Here is a 23,450-nt window from a genome sequence, read left to right on the forward strand (position 1 = left end):
TGCACTATGAACCGACAAGGGGGCAAAATTTTCATTGCCACATTGTACCGCTCATCTGGCCTTTTTAATGTCATAGGCACAGATAGAGAACTTAGTGCAGTATATGCAAATCTTGCAGTTTATGACAGCTAATATACCAAATAATACAGGTTCAAGTGTTGCTTGTTTACAATCATTGCTACCCCTTGCAAAAACTTGTCCTGCAATCAGCACGTGGGTGCTTCATCCATCTTATAGTATTTGCAGCCACCGAGTGCAAGAAAACTACGATGTTGGCATCACCAAGTAATGCAGCTGGGCGCTTAACTACGTCGCAAATGCCACGATACAGGCTGATTTATCTTCTCTGGAAATTGATAACCTTGATGGAAGTCGCATATATGGCGAAGAAGAAAAGAGAGAAGCAAGAGAGCACTGCAACTGTAACACCAGTCATCCCCTGTTTGAATCCCAGACTTTCCTCCAGGAATTCCTGCACCGTCCCATCGAAGCCAGGGCCAACTATCCTTGTTTGCACATCGCCCAACTGCGATGTAATGATGCCTCGCAGGGTCCATGCCACCGGGCAGATGTAATAGAACCAGATCCACCAACCTGGGATTCTCTGCATGAATGGCAAGAGAAAGAGGAACTGATAAACATTGAACTGAAGGATTCCCTATGTTATACCATCAATTTACTACATTGACCAATGAAATTGGATGCATCATACAAACTAACGTTGAAAAACAGGTTACCTAGTCACTTTCAACGCAAGCAGTTATTTCTTTTGTGGGGCTAGAAAACTTAGATTATTAATCTACAAACAAACTCTTAGTTTACAAAGTTAAAAGGCAACCTCTTAGGATTGCAGGAATTTGTTGAGTAAGATTTTAATTGTTTAAAATTTCAAATAACAATTCAAAGCATAATGATGTAATACTTCAGTCACTTACAGACTGGGGGATAAGGAACCCAGAAAGAAGATTCCACAAGGAGTAAAATGCTGATGACACTACTGCTGCCATTTGTTGTGTTGGGGTCAAGCCTACTGCCACCATTCCGTAAAACGTAAAGTAGGTGAAAGTAAGGAACATGAAAACAAGATATAAAAGCAACTTTCCTGCAATTAAAGGTTGAATTTTGTTAGGCTACAAACATGGAGAGATACTGTAGTACAGAGAACACACAGGCAAAATCATGTGCAGAAAGCATGAAATTCTTCAATGAATGTTTTTCCTGGATGACAAGTAACTTGCCTATGTTCCTCTCATAATTGATCATGAAGTAAGTGATGAGGCCAAATATCAGTGTCTGAACTGCAATGTAAGGAATCTCTACAAGACCCTGTTGATTTCAAGCATTGTTAGACACTGGGATCTATAGGGACAACAACAAAGATTGGCATGAGCAAAAGCCACGAACCTGTGCTGCTGCATATGGGAACGATGAGTACATTCTAGCAGCCCGTTCCCTGTAGTAGACCGTTCTCTCAGTGGACACCACAGGCTGCACAGATGAGGCGTTATTTACACCAAGAAACAGGCATGCTGCATAAAGAGCTCCCATGACAAGCATCAAATCTTCTGTTGTTTCTCTGCATAGTTACATTGGCATTAGTCTATGAATCATGTTCTCTGAACTCGGTCTTTATTTGTAAAATAGACTAGCATACATTTCGAGCGGGAAATGGAGTTGACATTTTTATCTAACAGTCACAATACCATGTTCTAAGCTCATGGCATTTCTCAACACAAAATTCTGGAGCTCACATTTCCAATGCTCAGTCCATTCTTACATCCTCTAAGCTCTTAATTAATCAAACAAGAAACAATTAAGAAGTACTTCACTTGAATACAAGTTATTTAGGGCCTTGGCATGGCCTTGAAGGTGACACATCCAGTAGTGATTTCAATAAATTAATTGTTCAAATAAAGAGTTACATATATATTATGAAAATAGTTGTCATGATGGATATAGTAACTCCAACCTTATATTGTCCATTTATGATGCTTTATACATTTATGATTAAACTAAACAAGTTTTGACAACCCTTAAACGAATTACGTTTTGGATCAGAGAGAATAAATCAAGAAAGAACAAAATCTGACTGAACCTGTATGCCTTATCACATATCTGACTGAACCTTTTCTTTTCGTTTAAGATATGAAAAGTGTTGCTTTAATGTCATTGTATGATTTCAAGGCGTGAGACACTACCTCATTTGTTGTTTGCTAAATTTTTCAAGGCTTAATTTATTTGTTCAACACTGGATGGTTGGAGAGACAAATTAAGTTAATAGGTACAACTTCAGCATAAGATAGAACTAAAAACAAAAAAGAACAGAGGCCCAAGAAAGAAAATAATATGGTGTTTATTCATGTGATAAGTTGGACATGGAAGTATATGGATATCAAACGCCGTAGTTTATACTCATACACATCCCATCTTGCATTACTTAACTCCTACAGTGTAGGACAGCCATGAGAAATATATTGCCTATGGCGTCCTTGTGTCATTGACAGAAAAGTGGAATATGCCGGAGAGAAAGATTTACCTTTTCATCCCAACGTTCCAAAATATTGATCCAAATATGAGAGCAGCAATGGCTGTGAAAAATAATCGCACAACATTGTACTCTGGACTTCTCCAGTAAATAAGGCTTTGCTTACGCAAGCATGCTTTGAACTGAGTTAGAAAGTTTTGTGAAAACTCCGATGAGAATTTCAAAGGCTTCATGCCATCAGCTGGAGCACTTAATTCTTCAATTATTGCTTCCACTTTCCTAAATTACAGTGGACAAGTTTGTTAAACTAGTTCTCAAAAGTTGCATAAATTTGGTATGTCTTTACAGAAATGATTTGAAAGAAAATCGGTTAGGTCAGAAAAAACACAACAGAAGGATTATTTGAAGTCCAGTAGGAATCACCTGAACTGATCTGAGTTATTGTACACTGTTGCAAAATCTAAACCAAGGCTCTTTTCACATGCCTGTGTGCTGACTTGAAGCATCCAGGTTGCTGGATTGTAGCCTTCAGGGATACAAGGAACCCCAGGAATGGACTGTGTTGACAATATTTAACACATTATGAACTTATGATCATACAAGAGTGAGGAAAAAGTGGATGCAAACAAGTCCAAAGATCAAAACTTTATTTAAAGTGGATGCAAACAAGTCCAAAGATCAAAACATTATTTGCTTTCAACCACATGTTTGTGGATTTTTTAAAAACAATATTTATGTACATGGGCACTAAATTTTATTACTTAAAGTTTTCAGCATCCATTACTATATGGCTAGGTATATACCCAGAAATATTAATTTGTATAATAAGGCAATATAAAAAGTTATGCATATTTATGTACACTAATTATCATATATGTGATATGTTTTCTCAAAAAATGGTGTTAATTGCTTCCAAGAGGCCATATGACAGTGCTACAAATCTTGAAGCCAGTGATGCAACTGACCGCGCTTCAAAATGTGATAAAAAACTGACAGAGAGAGATGACCATATGATCGGTTATAGGTGGGGAGGAATTCATCTATAGAGAAACAAACTTGAATGATATGGGAACAGTTAATTCACCTTATTTGCAATATCAAAATAATTCATCCCTATCTTTCTAATGCATGTGAGCTGAACCCAGATTAGTTGGGGTGTGGATGTACGCCAAGACCACCTAAGTTTGATTCCTTATCGGGGTGAATGAGTGCCTATATTTTCTCCTAGGCTGGTCTAGTTTTTTTTTTCTCCTCAAAGATTCTGGCTCCTAATGAAAAACTATATAAATAGTGTAGAGCAATGTAAGCCTTGAATTCTGAACTGGTTATATGATTACCAGAGATTCCAGATAATCTATATCTCTGTCCCTATGATGTGCTAATACCAACAGTTAGCATGGCTTCTGTGTGTGCTCAGTTGCAACGGTATCTTAATGCCTGGGGCATGAATATGCTAGTGCAGTACCAAATAATTCATAGATGACCTAGGTTTTAGTCCGTGTATTTCGTCGCTACGTAAGAAACTTTTAGTACCCTAAAAACCAAATGATTTAAGTGGCATACTTTTAAACTGCAGCACCTGTGAAGTATATTTATCAATACAGGAAACACTGTTGTACATTCTCTGGATACATTAAGCTTTATTAGAACAAATTGTTGTTTAAAATCATTTGTGAAGTAAATAGAGACAAAAAGAGCACCTGAAAGTAACCAATCATATCAATTGAATTGACACCCAGAGAACCACCATATATAACACGACCTCCACGTTTCAGAAGAAGTAGCTGGAATAACATGAGTAGTTAGCAAAGGAGGGCAAAAATGGTGAGCAACTGCAGCCAAATACAAAAACACCAAAATGTATACCTACCTCATCAAAAGCTTCAAAGATATCAATACTGGGCTGGTGTATGGTGCAAACAACAGTTCTTCCAGTATCAACAGTATTTCGAACAGTACGCATCACAATGGCAGCTGCTCGTGCATCCAAACCAGAAGTAGGCTCATCCATAAAAATAATTGAAGGATTTGCAACTAGTTCAACAGCTATTGTAAGGCGTTTCCTTTGCTCTGTTGACAATCCCGTATAACCCTGTCTCCCTACTAATGCATGTCTCAGTTGATTGAGCTCTACCAAAGCCATAACTTCCTCAACAAATTCCTGCAGGATAATTGAAAGTGGGCATCAACTAAAATAACTATGTGCTCCAGAGTAAAAGGAGTTTGTGCAAGTAATGAACATACATGTCTTGTTTCTCTAGTTATATCTTTGGGAAGCCGTAAGATTGACGAAAACCACAAGGACTCTTCAACTGTCACTTGTGGTGAGTGGATATCATTTTGCTCAACATATCCTGCTATCCTGGGAAAGGTTCTTTGTTCTTTCTTATGTCCAGAGATCCTGATGTCACCTTCGATATATCCTCCTGTTTTTCTGCCAGCTAAAACATCAAGAAGGGTCGTCTTTCCAGCACCACTTGAGCCAACCAGTGCTGTTAGGACACGGGGCCTAAATACCCCACTTACTTCAGACAGCAACTGTAGTCTTTTCTCAGGTACACCCCTTGCTTTTATTTCCTATGTATTAAAAATACTGTCTTAGCAGAGGAACAGCAACAATAAACATATATAAATAAATAAAAAGTTTAAGAAGAATAACCTTGGGCATATCTACAAAATAGTTCACATTGTGAAACGTCATTGTTAGAGGTAGAAATGGTAGTATCATTCCCTTCTTATCTTCTCCTTCAGTCTGCCCTTTAAACTCATAACTTCTACCATTATTTTCTGCAATTCATTTCAGGGTAGAACTGTTCGTTGTTACTGCCAAAGTACTGAAATCATACATACCATGCGAATAAACAAGAAAGCCAAGTTTCATTTCGTTAAAGTAGAAGAAAGAAAATTGTACAAGACTAGAGCCTTACAAAACATTACAACATTCGTGCCACGTCCTTAAGAATCAATCCGACCAAGAGAATAGACTAAGCAAAACACACCTAGCCTATTCCCAAGAACAGACTCCAGAGTTACTTGGCTCCAAGTACTCTCTCCATTCTAAAATGTAAGAAGTTTCAGTTTTCTTATAGTCAAACTTCTCTAACTTTGACCAAGTTTATAGAAAAATATATTAACATCAACAATACCAAATAAATGCAATGACAAGACATTTCATCATGGATTTAATAAAACTAATTTGATACTATTGATGTTGGTGCATTTCTCTATAAACTTGGTGACAGTTAGAGAAGTTTGACTTCTAGCAGAACTTAAACCTCTTATATTATGGAAAGGAGGGGATGACAATACTTTATCCTCACTTTGCTATGAAAATTTTGGCTCAGCAAAATTAATTACACATTGCGACTAATGAAGGCTGACAAATCAGTAGACCGTTCAATCATAAATAGTAGCCATCCTTTAACTCTAAATAACTACTTCCCACATTCAAAAACTATTTATTTCAACAGGGTCATCAAAGTTAAACTTTGACCATTTTTTCTCAAATAATTTAAATGTGAAAGCATTTTGAAATATAAATCTATTTGTACAATTTTAATGTCCTAAACATTCTTGTAGTTTGTTTAATGGTTGGTCAAAATATATAAATTTCTGAATATATAAAATATAATATACGCCTTGCATCTTTGAATGGAGGGAGTAATTTAACTTCACAGATGTTTAATAATGCTTAGCAAGAATAAATAAGTTCCAACTCAGTGCCTTGAAAGAACCATCTAAAATAATTTCAGAACATACAACAAAAAACAATAATCTCATTATGAAACAATGTATAAAATTAGAGTCATGTGACCCCTTATAAAAATGAGAAATCACCTGCAATTACAGGTCCATTGGATATACTATCAGTTCCTGCATCGTTTGATTCCTCAGAATCAGATGGGATCATTGCTTGGGCCTTCCGTAGAGCTTCAAAACAAAATTTGAAAATCAAAGCAGCTTTAATTGAAGAAAAAATATAGAATTAATATTTCATTTCCACACTTACGATTAAGGAATGCCAAAGCAAGAGTAAATAGACCATTGAACAAGACGGCATAAGCCAATAAAGCACCAACTCCAATCCAGTACCAGTAATCTTGTGTAGGGAGATTGTGTGAAATAAGAACATTAGTTCCAACTGTACTATTGCTGCCAGCCAATACCTGTAATGAAACATGTCAACAAAACATAGCAACCAAAATGTAAAGAATGTAAAATGATCCTTCTGGTAAAAAGAATGACTCAACAGAATATGCATGCAGTTGGACCATATTATGTTTGACACCCAAAATGTGAAAACTGAACAATACATAGTTCCATACTTCCAGTACGCTGAAATTATATATAACCTTTCTTTGTCATACTATGAAAAGTCAAAACAAGGAGATAGAAAAGGTGATTCATTCTAGTAAACAGACCTTTGACCATCTGGATGCTGAGAATTCATTCACTGAAATAGCACGCTGTCCATACATTAAGGGGGAAACCCAATAAGCCCACTGCCACCATGGCTTTATAGCCTCTGTTATGCAAAATAGAAGTAACAAAATCACAATATGTTGCATTGAAAGTAAGAAGTCTTCTTAAGTACTATCCAGGGACAGGCAAGGTTTCTAGCAAAATTAAGCACATCACAGGAAATAAATAATAAACACTGACCTTTAGGAACAATGAACCCTCCTAAGAGTAAAATTGCCAATAAGGCAGCCGATCCAAAACTATTAGCAATAGTCATGTCCCGTGCTATAGCTCCCATCATCCGGAAAAGGCCCAAAGCCATTTGATGTACAGAGAACAACAATAGCATAAACCGAAAGAATCTGCAGACAATTTGTATTATTCTGACATGTCCAAGTATCAAAGTAATGACACTCAGCCTACAGGTGAGTAGGGTTGTACCTATCAGCGGTAGGTGCAAAGCCTACTGTGTAGTAAACAACACATGACCACACTACTGCTTCAATAAGAGAATACGGAATTCGTAGTATCCAATTGGGGATTGAGAAAGCCCATGCAGGATGAAAGAAATTGTCTCTGTGCTTATAGAACACTGGAAGGCGTGAAATAGTAATGGGAAGCTCTGTAAAACCATTGAACATCATATGTACAAGTCCATAAAACAGACAAGACAGATAAAGATTCCCATTTTGCTCATCAACAGGGTGTAATCTTGTACAAAGAAATATTGTGCATGTGATTACCCCGACAAAAGCAACCTACACAAATTTATGCCATCATTTGTCACATGCAAGTGAGGAGAGTAATGACTTAAACGAAATTACGGAATGAACCATGCAAACAAAGTATCATATACATAATAAAAGAAAAACTAAATCTTTATGTTCTTGTATATACAAAATTTTAGATGATGGCAACAATCTGGATCGAAATAATGTTAAAAAATTTCCATTGAAATAGATAGTATTATTGTATCTTTGTCATTATCTGTTACATGAAAGTGTACTTCCTCCTCAATAACCTCATCAATGCAAACTAGGGCACATTTTCTTCCAGTTAAAAAGAAGCAGAAAATGTAGGCCAGTAATTAAACAGAAAGTACTTATTTTAAAATGCTATAACATCTGGGTAGGAAATCTGTGTGTAACCCTAGTTTTCAGAATATAAAAATAAAAGGTACAGCGGAATTAGGAGTCCTGCTTGAGCTTTCAATAATGGTAAAAAGTCCAAATTACTCCCCTCAAGTATAGACAAAGTCCGGATAACCCCTTAATATATTTCTTGGTTCAGTTTACCCCTAAACTATGCCATTTGCTTCAATTTATCCCCTAACAAAATTTGTCTTTTTTGTTTCTCCATGCACGGGTGGAGTTTAAGTTAAAATTTTGGGAGATGATAGCAGAAATCGTAACACATGTTACAAAAATTCATCATGAACTTTTTTATCATTATTTTGATAGGGTATGGTATTTAATAATAAATTAATTCTTAGTATACAAAATTATACAAAAAAATAATGATGAAAAATTCATAACATATTTTCTTGACATACATTATGGTGTCCACTACCATCCTGCAAAATTTTAAATTGAAATTCAACTTGTGTATGGAGAAACAAAAAAGACAAATTTTGTTAAGGGATAAATTGAACTAAATAGCATAGTTTAAGAGGTATATTGGACCAAAGAATACTTTAGGGGGTTATCCGGACATTGGCTATGCTTGACGGTAGTAATTTGGACTTTTATCCTTTTAATTTTGACTACTAATGATCACAACAATTATCATTCATACATCAAGCTATGTCAACTGCTCATAATGTAACTTTGATCCATCTACCATTTCAAGAATGAGATGGATCATGGAGCTATATAATCTGCTTGAATATTGCAAGGCTTGGACCCAATGAAACGGACAGTTTACAGGAAAAAAGTATGTTCTCATGCCATGTTTGATGGACGGCAATATTGTTTAGATAAGACATAAATAAATTTTATATACAGTGATATACAGTGATAATGGATATTGGCTTGGATTCTACGAGTTCATTTCTAAGAAATTATCACAGTAAAGTAAAGAGAAACATGTACATACTTGGCATGTCCTGAAAGTGTAGAGGAAACGGTTGCGACTTATTAAAATAAGCTCCCTGGCAAAGCATGCTTTAACAAGGCTAAGCTTTGATACTGCAAACTTTGATCTGGCAAGCGTTTGAGGAGAATTTGTATCAACATAAGGATCTCTTAAAATAGAATCCAGAGATCTTCCATACTGGGATTGTTCAAATGCAGAAGCCATTGTCAACGCAGAAATAAAAGAATACTGTTTTGACTTGTCAGACCAGTACTGAGCTTGGTCTTTCCTTGATGTCACCTAATAAAAAATTTAATTGAAAGTAAATCCCAGCATCCTCCAAGCTTGATGTTACAATTAGCAGGCACTATGCAATACCTCTTGGAGAAAATCTGCAATTCCTTTACGAGGAGGCAGTGAAAATCCTAAAGATTTGAAATAATCCACAACATGCACAGTGGGGCCTTGATAAATTATCTGCCCTTCTGAGAGAAGAATTAGATCGTCAAATAGATCAAATGTCTCTGGTGCAGGCTGAAGAAGTGACATCAGCACAGTAGCCTCCATTTCATGAACAAAGTTCCTCATGCATTTAACTAGTTGAAAAGTTGTTGAGCTGTCAAGGCCTGTTGATATTTCATCCATGAGAAGGGTTTTTCTAGGTCCAACAACCATTTCACCTGCAAAAGTACACAATTTTTATTACAAATGTACGATAACAATTTTATACTAAGAATATGATATCATATTCTGTTCAGTTTCCTGCATAAGTTGTGTAAGATGGAGTTATCACTTTAGTTATGGGTATCTACATATGACCCTTATCGCCTTATGTAGTGTTGTAAAGGGAGGATCGATATAGGTTGGGCTGCATATACCTCCGGGTTAACTTAAATAAAAGCAAGGACCAAATTGTAAATGGAGTTAATGCAAACGTCATGGAGGATTCTAATAAGCATACTGTGGATGCAGGGTGATGTAGTACCTTATCCCTTAGTTCATATTTCCTAGTCTAAAATCTTTGGATTAATAATCTAAATGGAATAATAAGAAATCATTATATCCTCTCTAAGATGAGCCAGTTATCTTTACCCACGAACTAAGGTTCACTGCACTACTGAGATGGAATTATTTGGAAGAAAAGCATTGGGAAACGTCACAGAAAACACAATAGGCTGAAATCATGCAAACCTGTCGTGACTCGTTTTTTCTGACCACCAGAGACACCTCTTGCCATGTCAGTACCAACAGGAGTATCAGCACACATATCCAGTCCAAGCACTCTCAGCACATAGTCCGTAACAAGATTGTGTTTTTGTCCTCCAACCGATGCTGTCTGACCAAACAGAACAAAACATTATGCAAATAAAAAAATGAAATATGAGAAGTTTACACATGAATTAGATAAGAACCTTCATAAAGGCATCTATTTCTGGAGTTGGTCTTATGCCTCTCTTGTTTTCAAGATCTAGTAGATCCTTCAAGCACTCTACACATTTCAACAATGTGCGTATTAGAGAAAGACCTTTTAAAGTGGCATCAAAGCTGCTACGCCTTAACAAAAAATGTTCTTCTATTAGAATTATCAAGATAGCTTTTAATAGTAGATTAATAACATAAAATATTGCAAACTTGATAAACTTGAAATGAGCTTAAAGTTTTCTTTTCAATGAACATTCATGATAAACTTCAGCCTGAAAGTAGATTGTACTGGATTCTATATTCTTAAGGATATTTCACCATCACTGATACTTGCAATAGGGAAAAGGTTAAAACATCTTCATATTGTTGGACTTCATCTAGATGCACGTATCCTCACGGAATCTGCAAACTTCAGCTAGTCTTGAAATAACAACCAGGAAGCTGGCTTATCTTGTTGATTGTCACTTAGGTTCGTTTAATTTCTGGAAAGCATCCTATAAGAAAACTAGTTTATGCATTCATGCTAGTTTGGGCGGACTAGAAGAACCTGACCTGTAGTATATGCTAACTACAGTGAATCACTTTATCTTAACTAAACTAGAATGCATTTATGGAGGGTGACAAATCATTCGGGTGTGAATTACTAACTAAACTAAGTGGCATGAAAAGTCTAAATGAAATTTTGTTCTTAACCTGGCTGATGAACTAAACAAGATGTTCCAAAGTACAAGAAAAGGGAACCTAACCTTGCCAGTTTTCACTTGCACCCTGGCATCTTGCAGCAAAATCTAAAGTTTCTCTCACTGTCAACTCTCCAATATGGTTGTCTGTCTGACTGATATAAGCAGAAGTTCGTTGTACACAAAATTCCTTCAGAGAAATTCCATTGTAGCTCACTTCTCCGTTTTTCTGTCGGAATATGAGAGGGATAAGGGAAAGACAACATATAAAGAAAACAATGAGATTGATCAGGCAACTGGTTTACATGGAGAAAGAACAAACAACCCCCTCCTGCACCCCCCAAAAAACACAATCATCACACACAATGACTGAGAGATGCCAAGGTCACCTTTAGCTGAGGATCCAGTTTACCGGCTAATGCCAACAAGAGCGTTGATTTCCCAGAAGAAGGTGGTCCCAGCAACAATGTTATTCTTCCACCACAAAAATCAAAACAAGATTACAGCATCAATAATTTGATATTACAAACTTAATAATACCAGTAAGCAAGCGCATGCAAGTTATGCAACCCATATCAATAAAAATATTGCGAAATATAATTATCGGGCAAGCAAAAATGAGTTACAAGTTACTATTGCAAGACATTAAGGCTATTTTGGCAACAACAAAAACTGAAAACGTTGACACTAAGGGTGGGAGATAGACAAACACATGATCAATATGAGTTGTGTCAAGCACCATGTGTAAGTGGAAGATTTAAATTCTGTGCATTTTCCATTCATATGGATATTAAGAAGGAATAGATGATGAATGATTACCTATCAACTATCACTAAATGAGATATACATTTCTACATTCCATATATAGGAAACAAATGCAAGCACATTAGGCATCAAATACAATCTCTATTTTTGTGCCAACGCATGCACCAAAATTGAAGTTCTAGCATGAAATGTGTTTACATTCAAATAGAACAATGCAGTAAGAAGTATTGTTTCTCACCTCCCAGGTCTGACAATGCCTCTAACATCATCCAAAATAGTGAGCTTGCGCTTATTAGGACGTAAAAGGTGGCAGGTGATTAGAAGTCTCTGAATGCATGCACAAGAGACACCGTACATATAAGCAAGGGCTCAGCCCTATAATAATATAGTAACCTAAAACAAGGGTACATGGTCATGTAAACTAAGATCATTAAAAATCTATATACAGTTTTCTTATTTGAAAATGATACAAGGTGGAGCATATTTTACCATCGTACGGATTTAGTGCTGCTAGAAATTGTTCAACGTCATCAAGTAATCATAAACTATTCAACAGAATGACTATCAGAACGAATCGACCAATTTGAATCGTTGAAAACCCAGCCTCATCTATAAAGGCCCCTGGTCATACAGGATCAAAATCAATTACACCCTGATGCCTACTGTAAATATGCGCATGGGTTATCTATTCATCTGAGGGAAACAGCACATAAAACTACGGAACTAACAATGAGATTTCCAATTTGGTTGTATCTGGTAGCTGTAACTACACGTGACAAGATTTAAGAATCCCATAGCAAAGCAAACTGGCAACATCCAAAAACGAGTGCCCAGCAGCTTACAGTCTAGACATGGACAGTTCATTCACATGAAGCACGTCCGATCAATGAGATCCTCTAACTTTACCGCTACCCTCCCCCTCGTCGACCAACCAAACACAACATGAACCACAGAAACCTTGCCCAGCGTGTACCTCGGCAACATCGTGGACGTAGTTGACGAGCGTCGGCAACGCCCGTCTGCCGACGTGGACCTCCGTGGATACAGTGAGGTTGCGGAACCTCACCTCCACCCGCGGCACCTCCAACCCCACCCTGCACGACCAAGCAGTTGGGCTCCATAGTTAGTAGGCGAATCTATGGAATAGAAATCGATCTAAATTGAGCGCGGAATTTCCGTACGCATCGAAGCGGGCCTTGATGCCGTGCAGGAGGTTGGCGTTGTCGAGATCGGCGGTGGCGAGCGCCGTGCGGAGCACGCGTTGGACCCCAGCCCGGTCGAGCCTCCGCACATCCACCACCTTGCCCTCACCCGCACCGCCTCCGCCTCTGCTAGTGCCGGCGCCGTCAGGGTCGGGGATGACGATGGCGAGGTTGCGCTGCTTAGCGAAGGGACGCCCCTCGATGGCCGCCCAGAGCAGGTCGGCCTCGTCCTCCCCCCGCGCCCTCCTCCTCTCCTCGTCCCCCTCCACATCCACCGCCACGTGGTGCTGGACGCCGCTCGCTGCAAACGCCATCGCCCCCCGCCGCCGCCGCGATCTAGTAGCGAGTGGGGTTTTTGGTTTCGGCCGATAGGAATACGGAAGCCGTGTGCGGAGCCGGGTATATAAGGGAAGCAGGCTAGCGAAGAGAGGGAGAAGCGACCGGGCACCACACCACCACGCCACCAGAGCGGAGGCGGTTGTGTCTCCTGTGACACGTGTCCATCCCTTCTAGAAGCTCCAGTTGGCAGCGGGAGGCGCGCTTTTTTTCCCGAATTCCGGGACTTCAACACCGGAAGGGGAGCTGTCAGCCGCGCGATCGTTGCCAATCCCGCGCGTTCTTACCGGGGGAACCATTATCGAAAAACTCGTCATTTATCCCGAGGTTTACCCATTGCATTTTGATCCGTATTGTACCTGGTCTAACGGCTAGTTCCCGAGGAGCCTCCCATAACCCCTTTAGTAACAGGTGGAGACTTCACCTGGTACTAAAGGTCATCCATTAGTACCAGTTGAAACCTCCAAAAGGGGTACTTTGGAGGGTGATCTCGTGACTTCGTTTTATCCATTTGTGACTTCGTTTCCGATTTGTTTCGTTGGTTGTCCATATGATTGTTGGGCTAACTTCGTCCCTCCCATGACCCATCTACAACTTTGTCCTGGATGTCAACTTGGTCTAGTTCAACCGCAGCCAGCATGAGTCCACGAGGGAGTGATGGCAACTTCGTTCGTTGCTTTGGCCCAACTTATGTTTGGTGTGGACTTCGTTGATCCCCATCATTGTCGCCAACGAAGATTTTTTGTGGATCAACGAGTCTCTATCCTAGCATCATCTATGGCCCAACGAGCTCGGCCAACCACTACAAGAAATATGTTGATCTATGACGAAAATTTTATGACACATTTGTTTTCGTCATAAGTCTATGACGTTTCTAGCTAAAAACGTCATAAAGTTTGACATCCGAGCAAATTTAGTGATAAAGTTACGGAATATCATAAAAGTTGCCACTGTAGCCAAAAAGAAATCGTCACTCGCTATTACATGGTGGTTTTGTGACGATATAAGCTCCGCAAAAATGTCATAAACCAACAAGGGTCCCACATGTAAGTTTAAGCTGATAAATAGGTCGGTAAAATAAAATGGAAAATGTGCTCCTCCCGTGGGTCGAACCTGTTACCGATTGAATGGGAAGTCTTTACCACGACCGGGTCCCACATGTATGGTAAGTTTTAGGTGAGTGCGGTATTTGGCAGTAGAAAATCCCGCGCTGCAACCAAAAAAATAGTTTACCCGCTGCCACCGCTCCCGCAATAGGAAAAAAAGAAGAACAGAGAGAAGGCGCCCAGGATGGAGCTCTCCGACGGAGATTTGCACCTCCCCGCAGTGGCTCAGTCCTACGGCAGCCCAAATATAGTGCTCCCTACTACGGCGCGTCAATCTGGTCAGTAATTTTGAGTTGAATTCGCCAAAATTTCCCAGATGGATAGACGTTGGATACACGGTTGTCGACTATTTACCCCCGAGCATAAGAAAGGAGTCAATGATTTCATGGAATTTGTTAAGAGTAGATACTCTGATGATGAAAAAATACTATGCCCGTGACGTGGATGCCTGAATCAGTCTAGATGTACTGTAGATGAGGTGAACCTGCACTTACTTTTGAATGGGATGGTAAGATCCACCTGATCATGGAGAAACATTCGAGGATAGGGTTCAGGAAAATGCAAATCTGCAGGATAAAAGGGTTTAGAAAAATGCAATTTTGCCAGATGAGGGGGTTGTCGATAATGCAGTTTTGCAGGATGATAGTGATCATGAAATGGTTTAGGAAAACGAACACATAACGGGTATGGAGGAGGATGAAGGCACTGAAGATGGACTTCTTGAAATTGTAGCCGACATGTGCCATGCTAAAGAGCTTGGAGGGAAAATGTTAGAATTTATAAAGGAACATATAAACCGTAAGGTATCACCGGGATCTAAATATACACAATTTACATTTGTTGTGAAGTTAATTCATATCAAGTCTTTCTATCAGATCAGCAATGCCGCATTCAATGCGATTCTGAAGGTGGTATCCCTTGTGTGCCCAGTGTGTTGTGAAGCGGATTCAAGATGCAAAGATGCAGACAACAAGAAGCGCGTTCCTCAGAAGGTAGTAAGGAATTTTCCACTGGTTTCAAGGCTGAAGAGGACGTTTCTTTCATCAAAAACCACAAAGGATGCACAATGGCACGAGTTGAAGCGACAACTGGTGGACAATGAGCTTAGCCAGCCAGCTGATGGTGAGGCATGGAAAGACTTCGATAAAAATTGTTCGGAATTTACAAATGCTAGGAATATTAGACTTGGCCTTGGAGCTGATGGTTTCAATCCATTTGGCAACATGACTAGCTCATATCGTATGTGGACAGTATTTATTGTGTTGTATAACATGCCACCATGGTTATGCATGGAAGAATCAAACATCATGATGGCATTATTGATCCCTGGGCCGAGTTCTCCATCAAAGGATTTTGATGTCTTCTTGTAACCTCTCGTAGATGAGCTGTTGGACCTTTGGAATGGTGTCAATGCATATGATGCTTGCAGTCAACAATCCTTTAAACTGCATGTTGCGGTTATTTGATGCATACATGATTATCCAGCACTGAGCACATTGGCGGGGCAAGTCACGAAAGGTTATTATGCCTGTGTGCGTTGTGACAAGGATCCTTGCTCAAGGAGATTGAAGAACAAGATAGGTTATATTGGCCATCGTTTCCATCCAACAGACTATCCATGGTGAAGAAAGAAAGCAGAGTTTGATGGTAATACTGAAAACTGAGAGAGGCTAGAGCAATTTACTACTGAGGAGCTTCAGCAGCAACTGGAGAAGGTTAAAGGCGTTAAACTAGGAAAGCCTCCTCAAGGTCAGAAAAAGAAGTGGGAACCCAAACAGTGTTGGAGCCAAAGGTTTGTTTGTTTGACTTGCCGTATTAGACAACTCTGAAGCTGCCACATAATCTTGATGCCATGCACATTGAGAAAAACATATGCGAAAACTTTATTGGAGCATTGCTTAAAATTTCTGGGAAGACAAAGGACATGATCAATGCTAGGGTTGATTTGGAAGAGATGGGAATTATACTGCATCTACACATGCTGAATACTACGGAAGGAGAGTCATGCAAAATGCCAGAAGCTCCATATACAATGGGTAAAAAGAAACAGAAGGTGTTATGTGATTTTATAAGTCAGGTGAAGTTCTCAGATGGATATATTTCTAACTTATCAAGATGTATTGCCATTGATGGATGCAAACTCCAAAGACTAAAAACTCATGATTGTCATTTCCTACTCCAAAAGATTTTGCCTACTTCCCTTCGAGGTTTAATGGATAAACAGACATACTCAGATGTTTCAGAATTAGGAAACTTTTTTCAGCAACTATGTTGCAAAACTCTAAAGTTGGATGCTTTGAATAAACTGAAAACAGATATCCTAATAATTTTGTGCAAGGTTGAGAAAATTTTTCATCCTACCTTCTTTGATGTTATGGTGCACTTTGCTATCCATTTGCCTGAGGAAGCAATCCTGAGAGGCCCAATACAATATGGATGGATGTATCCCATCGAAAGAAGGCTATGCACAATGAAGCATTCTGTGAGAAACATGGCTAAGCCTGAAGGATCCATTGTAGAAGCATATGTTGCTGATGAGGCCTTGAAATTTTGCTCAAGGTACTTTGCGGATGATGATGTTGGCACACAATTCAATCAGGAGGATAGGAATAGAGAGAATGCTAATTTGTTACGAGAAGGCAATTTATATTGTTTCCAGCAAAATATTGATGTATTTGGAGCAGCGAAGACTTCGTTCCTTGATTCACATTACGACAAGCTAGTTTGGTATGTGCTAAAAAATTGCGAAGAGGTTGAGCCATATATTGGGTACGTAACCTGTCATGCAATGATTGTACTGCAATTATTTGAGTCTAATTTTCAGATGGATGTGTTTTTGCAGGATATATAGGGATCAGTTAGAAGCGGAAGGTGTGTTGGACCATGTTATTGATCGTAGAATTCAGAAAGAATTTGTCCAATGGTTTAAATCGCATGTAAGTTTTCTGCTTTTTTAGAACAAACTTATATTAGCTGGTCAGGACCTATATATAAAAATATATATATAACTATGGTTTTGTTGTATAGGTTGAAAAGATGCCTGAAGGAAAGGTCTCCGAGGACCTATATGCAGTATTAGCTTTACCATTTGGCTGGCTGTTTATCCAGTTCAGTGTATTGTCAAACATCGGAACATCCTACTTTCAAAATCTTCGAACGCACATTTGGCTGGCTGTTTATCTAGTTCGGTGTATTCTCAAACACCGGAACATCCTACTTTCAAAATCTTCAAACACCCATTTGGCTCGCTGTTTATCCAGTTTGGTGTATTCTCAAACAACGGAACATCCTTATGCTAGAACAAGGTTGGGCAGGAAACGCCTACCCATCTTTTTGTATAAGTGCGCACTATACCTTTATGACTTTATTGAACACCGTGTCACTCCTGCTAACCCATCGTTCCCCATTTACTGCAAGGTCACTTGTGGCACTAGTCCTTGGTACGGTTTAGCCACCGCCGCCGCTACCTGCTGCAGCCACCCGCTGTCGCAGCTGCGCTCCGCCACTACCGCAATCCGCCACCGCTCCCCCCGATACCATCGGTATTCGCCATTGAAAGGGGGATTTGTTAAATTTTTTGAGATCATTGCAGTAGCTGATTCGAGAAAGATCTTGTAGATGGACCAAGATGGTGGCAAGAGAAATGGAAAGACACTTGACCCACCTCCGGCAAAGCGACAAAGGAATTCGCAGGCAAATTTTGCAGGCACGTCTAGTGCTCAGACGCGGCAAAGGGGCAAGTCCATTACACAGGAGTCTTCCCTTGCCCGGTCCCATTGTACATGGGGTGGGTCAACTTTGGCGCCTTCCTGCTATACATGGGGTGAGTCAACCTCGGCACCTTCTGGGCGTCATCAATCTACGTGGCGTCGGCCGCCCCGCCCTGCTGAGTTTCCTGCACATGACCCCAGGGAGCAGAATGAGATACCTCTTTACCCTCCACCAGAAGAGCCGCTAAGGATGATTGACCTGAGCATGCATAACTACCAAATGATTAAAAGGCTTAGATTTATGTTTGAGGATGTGTGGTTTGAAAAATCACATGACAGACGGGTCGAACCAAAATTTAGGAATGTCATTCAGCAAACTTTTTACTATCAGTGCAAAAAGCTGTCCACCAAACTATTTGAGTATAAAATTATAAACTGGAATCATATGAACATGGCTGCAGGAGGCAAGGATATTAAGGGATACTTCGATCAACTACCCAGATTGGCGGATTTGGTCTCAGCGCATCATTAGTATATTGAGGATTGGATCTGAATTTTCTATGCTACAGTGTACATTCCTGAGAGCAGAGAGTACATTCAGGCCATGTTTTAGGGAGCTCCACATAGAATTTGGTGACACCAAATTGTTGATAGTCTTGGAGTCAATATGTTTAACGTGTCCCTACACCACATTGTCTACGGGGATCGTGAACCACCTCACCATAGTTTGCTTGGTGGATCATTTCCTTCAAATGAGGATATGGCTGAACTTTTTGTGGAGTTGTTCCCTTCTAGCCGAGCATATCGCACGCCTGACATGCTTACCCTTGAGGCCAATATGGTTCACCGGGCACTAAGGAAGATATTGTTACCACAGATCGACAATGCAGAGTTCATAACTAGTCTTCAGCAGTGGCTTCTTCTTCATGTCATGACTTGCCGGGAGTTCGACAACGTAGACTTTATTCTTTGTGAGATTCAAGATGTTATCCATGATGGGTTGACCATGGCCTGACAAATGCCGTATGTTCACTGGATGTTTGTCATCCTAAGTCATCTTACTAAAAAATATGGGAATGATAGAGGTGCAAACCGGATCCAAAAATTGGTGACATGAGTACAACAATGCCAAAACACAATTCAAGGTATACAAGCCAACAAGACCAGGAAACTGGCATCGTGGCTGAAGGGCTAGGAATAAGCCATCTCCTAATGAGAATAGGAATGAGAACTATTGCTCAAACAGCGAAGGCAGTGAGGCGGAAAATATGTATGTACCTTATCTCCAAGTCACTCATGACCAGGAGGAAGGTGCATCGCGATTAGCTACAGAAAGAGTACCGGTCACTCCAAGTACAGCCAGTAAGCTGATGGAGCTTGCCTTGATTCTTCAGGGACTAGTTGATGGAAAGGCAAAACAAGCAGAAAGTAATCTCCACTTGGCTGAGCTGCAAAAATGGTTGGATGAGAGACTGGCTCGTCAGGAGGAGAGACAATTCATGTGGCTAGAGCAGGTGGCATAGAGGGCAGACCAGAACATCAACAATGTGATCACCACCTTCTTTGCTGCACTCAATCTGGTATAACAGCAGGTCGGGTTACTAGCACTGCAAATTCAACTCCACACATGCTGGTTAGACCACCTTGCTAATCATGCCTCCGACTAAACCGGGTAAATCCTCTAAAGTCTCTGTGCCACATCACAGTTCAGATGGAATTACACAATTGTTGACATCAACGATGACCTTGACAAAAAAGGATTCCACACTTGTTCCCGCAAAGAAGGGTGGCGACAGTGAGAAAGCAAACGCATCAATACTCATGGTTCTAACTGATATTGCTGCCTCGCAATAGTAAAAGGAAGATCCTGTGGTGGAAATAGTTATTGATCCGGATGATCGTGAAGTGTCTATCGCTGCTACTTCAGATGATCCTAGTCTCGCTACTTCGCAAGCTAAGGATGATCCTGGTTTCACTACTTTGCAAGCTCAGGAAGATCCTGCGGTGGATCCTGCTCCTAGTCTTGCTACGTCGGAAGGCTCTCCTGCACCTGCTCCTGGTCTCGCTACGTCAGAAGGCTCTCCTGCAACTACTCCTGGTCGAACTACGTCGGAAGGCTCTCCTGCACCTGCTCCTGGTCGAACTACATCGGAAGGCTCTGTTGCACCTGCTCCTGCTCGAACTATGTTGGAAGGCTTTGTTGCACTAGCTCCTGCTCCAACTACATCGGAAGGCTCTGCTGCACCTACTGATGTTGCTACTCCTCCAAATAATCATGTATCTCTAGCTCCTGATGACCCTCTTCTGTCAACCAATCCTGCAACGTTGGCACCTTCTTCGAACCCCGATGACAATGAGGTAGAATCTTAAACAAATCTTTTGTTGCCATTGATTGTTGTATTCGATTTGAACAGTAAATGTTTCATTGCCATGTACGAACCAACTATTTTGTTGAGCCTTGTAATAATTTTTGCCTCGGCTTTGTGCTCAGGTTTTAACTATTGGTGATCTGATGGAGTTTGTAACAGAGTCAGACGAGTCTTATAACTCATCTGGTACCAATGGGGTGCAGAATGACCAAGCGGATAGGCTGGCATGTCGTCTTCAAGTTGCGGATGAAGCTAGATCATCTAACTACACTATGGGTGTTGAAGACTCGGATTTCCAAGTGTTTGAGTTGACGGAGTGGATTAAGATTATGGATACATGCGGGAATACAGGCGTGGTAGGCTCTAGTCTTCTACCACCTAAAAAGGAGACTTCTCCAACCTTTCTATCATGTAATGAGTGATGCTATCAATATAAGGAATCCAAGACTACCTTCATAGTGTTTTTTATTTGTAATCTTCAATGTAACCCAAAACTATGTTCGGAGCTACTTAATCCAAGGGAGCCATTTAATTAGAGAAGGGATGTTTGATCCCCAATGTGCGCATGATTGAGTAGTTAGCAAATCCAATCGGAAAAAATGATGTTTGATTGCCAATGTGCACATGAATAAGTAGTAAGCCCACCCAATCAAAGGGAGATTTCTTTGGTTTCCAATGTTGACATGTGTGTAAGTAAGCACATGGAACCAAAGGAAGGGATGTTTGATCTCCAATGTGTGCATGATTGAGTAGTTAGCAAATCCAATCGGGAAAAATGATGTTTGATTACCAATATGCACATGAATAAGTAGTAAGCACACCCAATCAAAGGGAGATTTCTTTGGTTTCCAATGTTGACATGTGTGTAAGTAAGCACAGGTAACCAAAGGGAGGGATGTTTGATCTCTAATGTGCACATGATTGAGTAGTTAGCAAATCCAATCAGGAAAATTGATGTTTGATTCCCAATGTGCATATGAATAAGTAGTAAGCACACCCAATCGAAGGGAGATTTTTTTTTCCAATGTTAACATGTAAGTAAGCACATACAACCAAAGGGATGGTTGTTTGTGTGGCGAAACCATCCCAAATTACCTTGGCTAAAGTGTACTTAAGTCGCCTAACACGCGAACATGCACTTTAACAAGCTAACTCAGCAGTCCGTCGGGTTTCACCCGATAAACCACTTAACTCGGATCGATCACAAAACAGGCTCACACGGAGATGAGTGTTATCCCTAGAAATTACAACAATCAATCCAGATTAAGATAGTATGATAACTTATTACATTAGAATTTTGAAATTCAAACAAGTTTGCAGAGTGTTCAACAGTGGAAGATTAAAAGTCTTGCAGAAGCTAAACATCGGTACAAAATATCACGGCGAAGCCGACCATGATATCAATAACCCATATCCTCGCCGTCTGAGTAGGGATTCCACTCGACAAACCAGCCCGGAGGGAGCTGAGTAGGCCAAGTAATACTAGCAGCCACTTCATTGAAAATAGTAACACCTGAAAAGTGAGCCACAAGCAAGGCTGAGCAACTAATACTCAGCAAGACTAACCCGACAGGTGATTACTACTTCACCGACTTCTAGACATGCAAGGCTTTTTGGCTGAGGGATTTGTTTTGCCAAAAGCAGCTAAAGTAGGTCCTTACTTTCAAGTTTTAGCAACAAGTTCTAGTTGATTATCCATTCTAGGTAAGCACCTATTCTAAGCAAGAATGTTGAACAAACAAAATTAAACAAGCAAGCAGTATTAATCATCATCCTTTGTTTCACTTCTTACTCAGTGTAGCACAGTGATCAAGCAGTCTCATACTGTGAGAGGCAGATGATTCGAATCAAGTTTTTAAACCTTGCAAGGTGAACCTAGCCTCATGACATCCGCGTACCACAACAGGTCCACTTCACTTGTTAGCCATCCCCATCAATCCCTAGGCATGTGGCCATGGCCTACTTCCCTTGGATACAATACCTCACGGTCTTGGAACGTCACCATACCGTGACTGCACTTGTACCCACATGGTGCACCAGGGGAAACTCCGTTCCAGAGAGAGCGGGGAGTATGTTCACATCCCGGTTCAATCAGGTACTAGGCTTCCCTATCCCATACAAGGTATAAGATTAGTACTTTCAAACACTTGACCACGAATACTAACACATTTTAACCTTAGCACATTTATCACTAGACAGATGGGGCAATCCACCAATCCAGAACATATAGCCCAGCCCCGTCTATCATCCTTATGGTTGCAGTATAAGTAAACAAGCAACTCCTATGACTCGCAAGTGATAGGAAATCACTCAACTTTTACCGAGTCCTATTTAGCATTGCAGCTACTCGGCCTACCATGCTAGTATTCAACCATAGGTACCTAAGATCATGCAACTAGGTTTTCAATCAACTCCTATGAACTTAAATGCATAAACATAAGCAACATAAGTAGTGCATAAGTTTAGAAAGTGGGGACATGCTCTAGGGCTTGCCTTCTGGCTCAGTAGGGGTTAGTGGGTCTTCTGGTTCTGGTTCCTGAACTGGTCAGCCTCCACATGGTGCAGATCAACCTGGGGTTCCTCCTCTTGAGTAGGATGTAGCTTGTATGTACCGTCGGCAAGGTTGACCTCTACACGTGATGCATATACAATAATTCAACATTTTGACCCTTTACAAGGTCTGAAAGGCATTTCATGTGTTATGGTAAAGTAAACTTCATTTCGAGACCGACTACACTTAGACCGACACTTACAACACGTTTGTCACAGTTATAGTGTTTTTCGATTTAAGCACTTAGCTCGGTCTTGATGGTGATTGTGTTCATACATATGTGATAAGCT

General features: G+C 40.2%; 1 protein-coding gene across 1 annotated transcript; it reads right to left on the bottom strand.

Moving 5' to 3' along the window:
- Positions 1-13,402, bottom strand: LOC101782947 (ABC transporter G family member 51). Its single transcript, XM_012849035.2, has 24 exons — positions 13,068-13,402; positions 12,860-12,980; positions 12,125-12,213; positions 11,511-11,595; positions 11,188-11,350; positions 10,432-10,508; positions 10,211-10,355; positions 9,398-9,699; positions 9,041-9,319; positions 7,388-7,704; positions 7,148-7,308; positions 6,907-7,010; positions 6,495-6,651; positions 6,323-6,415; positions 5,145-5,272; positions 4,730-5,062; positions 4,356-4,646; positions 4,186-4,269; positions 2,909-3,042; positions 2,537-2,764; positions 1,405-1,576; positions 1,239-1,326; positions 936-1,102; positions 1-604 (listed from the first exon to the last, which is right to left on the bottom strand). Exons 1-24 carry the CDS (start codon positions 13,400-13,402, stop codon positions 338-340), a joined length of 4,320 nt encoding a protein of 1,439 aa, XP_012704489.1. The 3' UTR covers positions 1-337.
- Between the last annotated feature and the right edge of the window lie 10,048 nt (positions 13,403-23,450).

Source organism: Setaria italica, chromosome IX (assembly GCF_000263155.2).
Source record: "Setaria italica strain Yugu1 chromosome IX, Setaria_italica_v2.0, whole genome shotgun sequence".
Lineage (NCBI taxonomy): Eukaryota > Viridiplantae > Streptophyta > Magnoliopsida > Poales > Poaceae > Setaria > Setaria italica.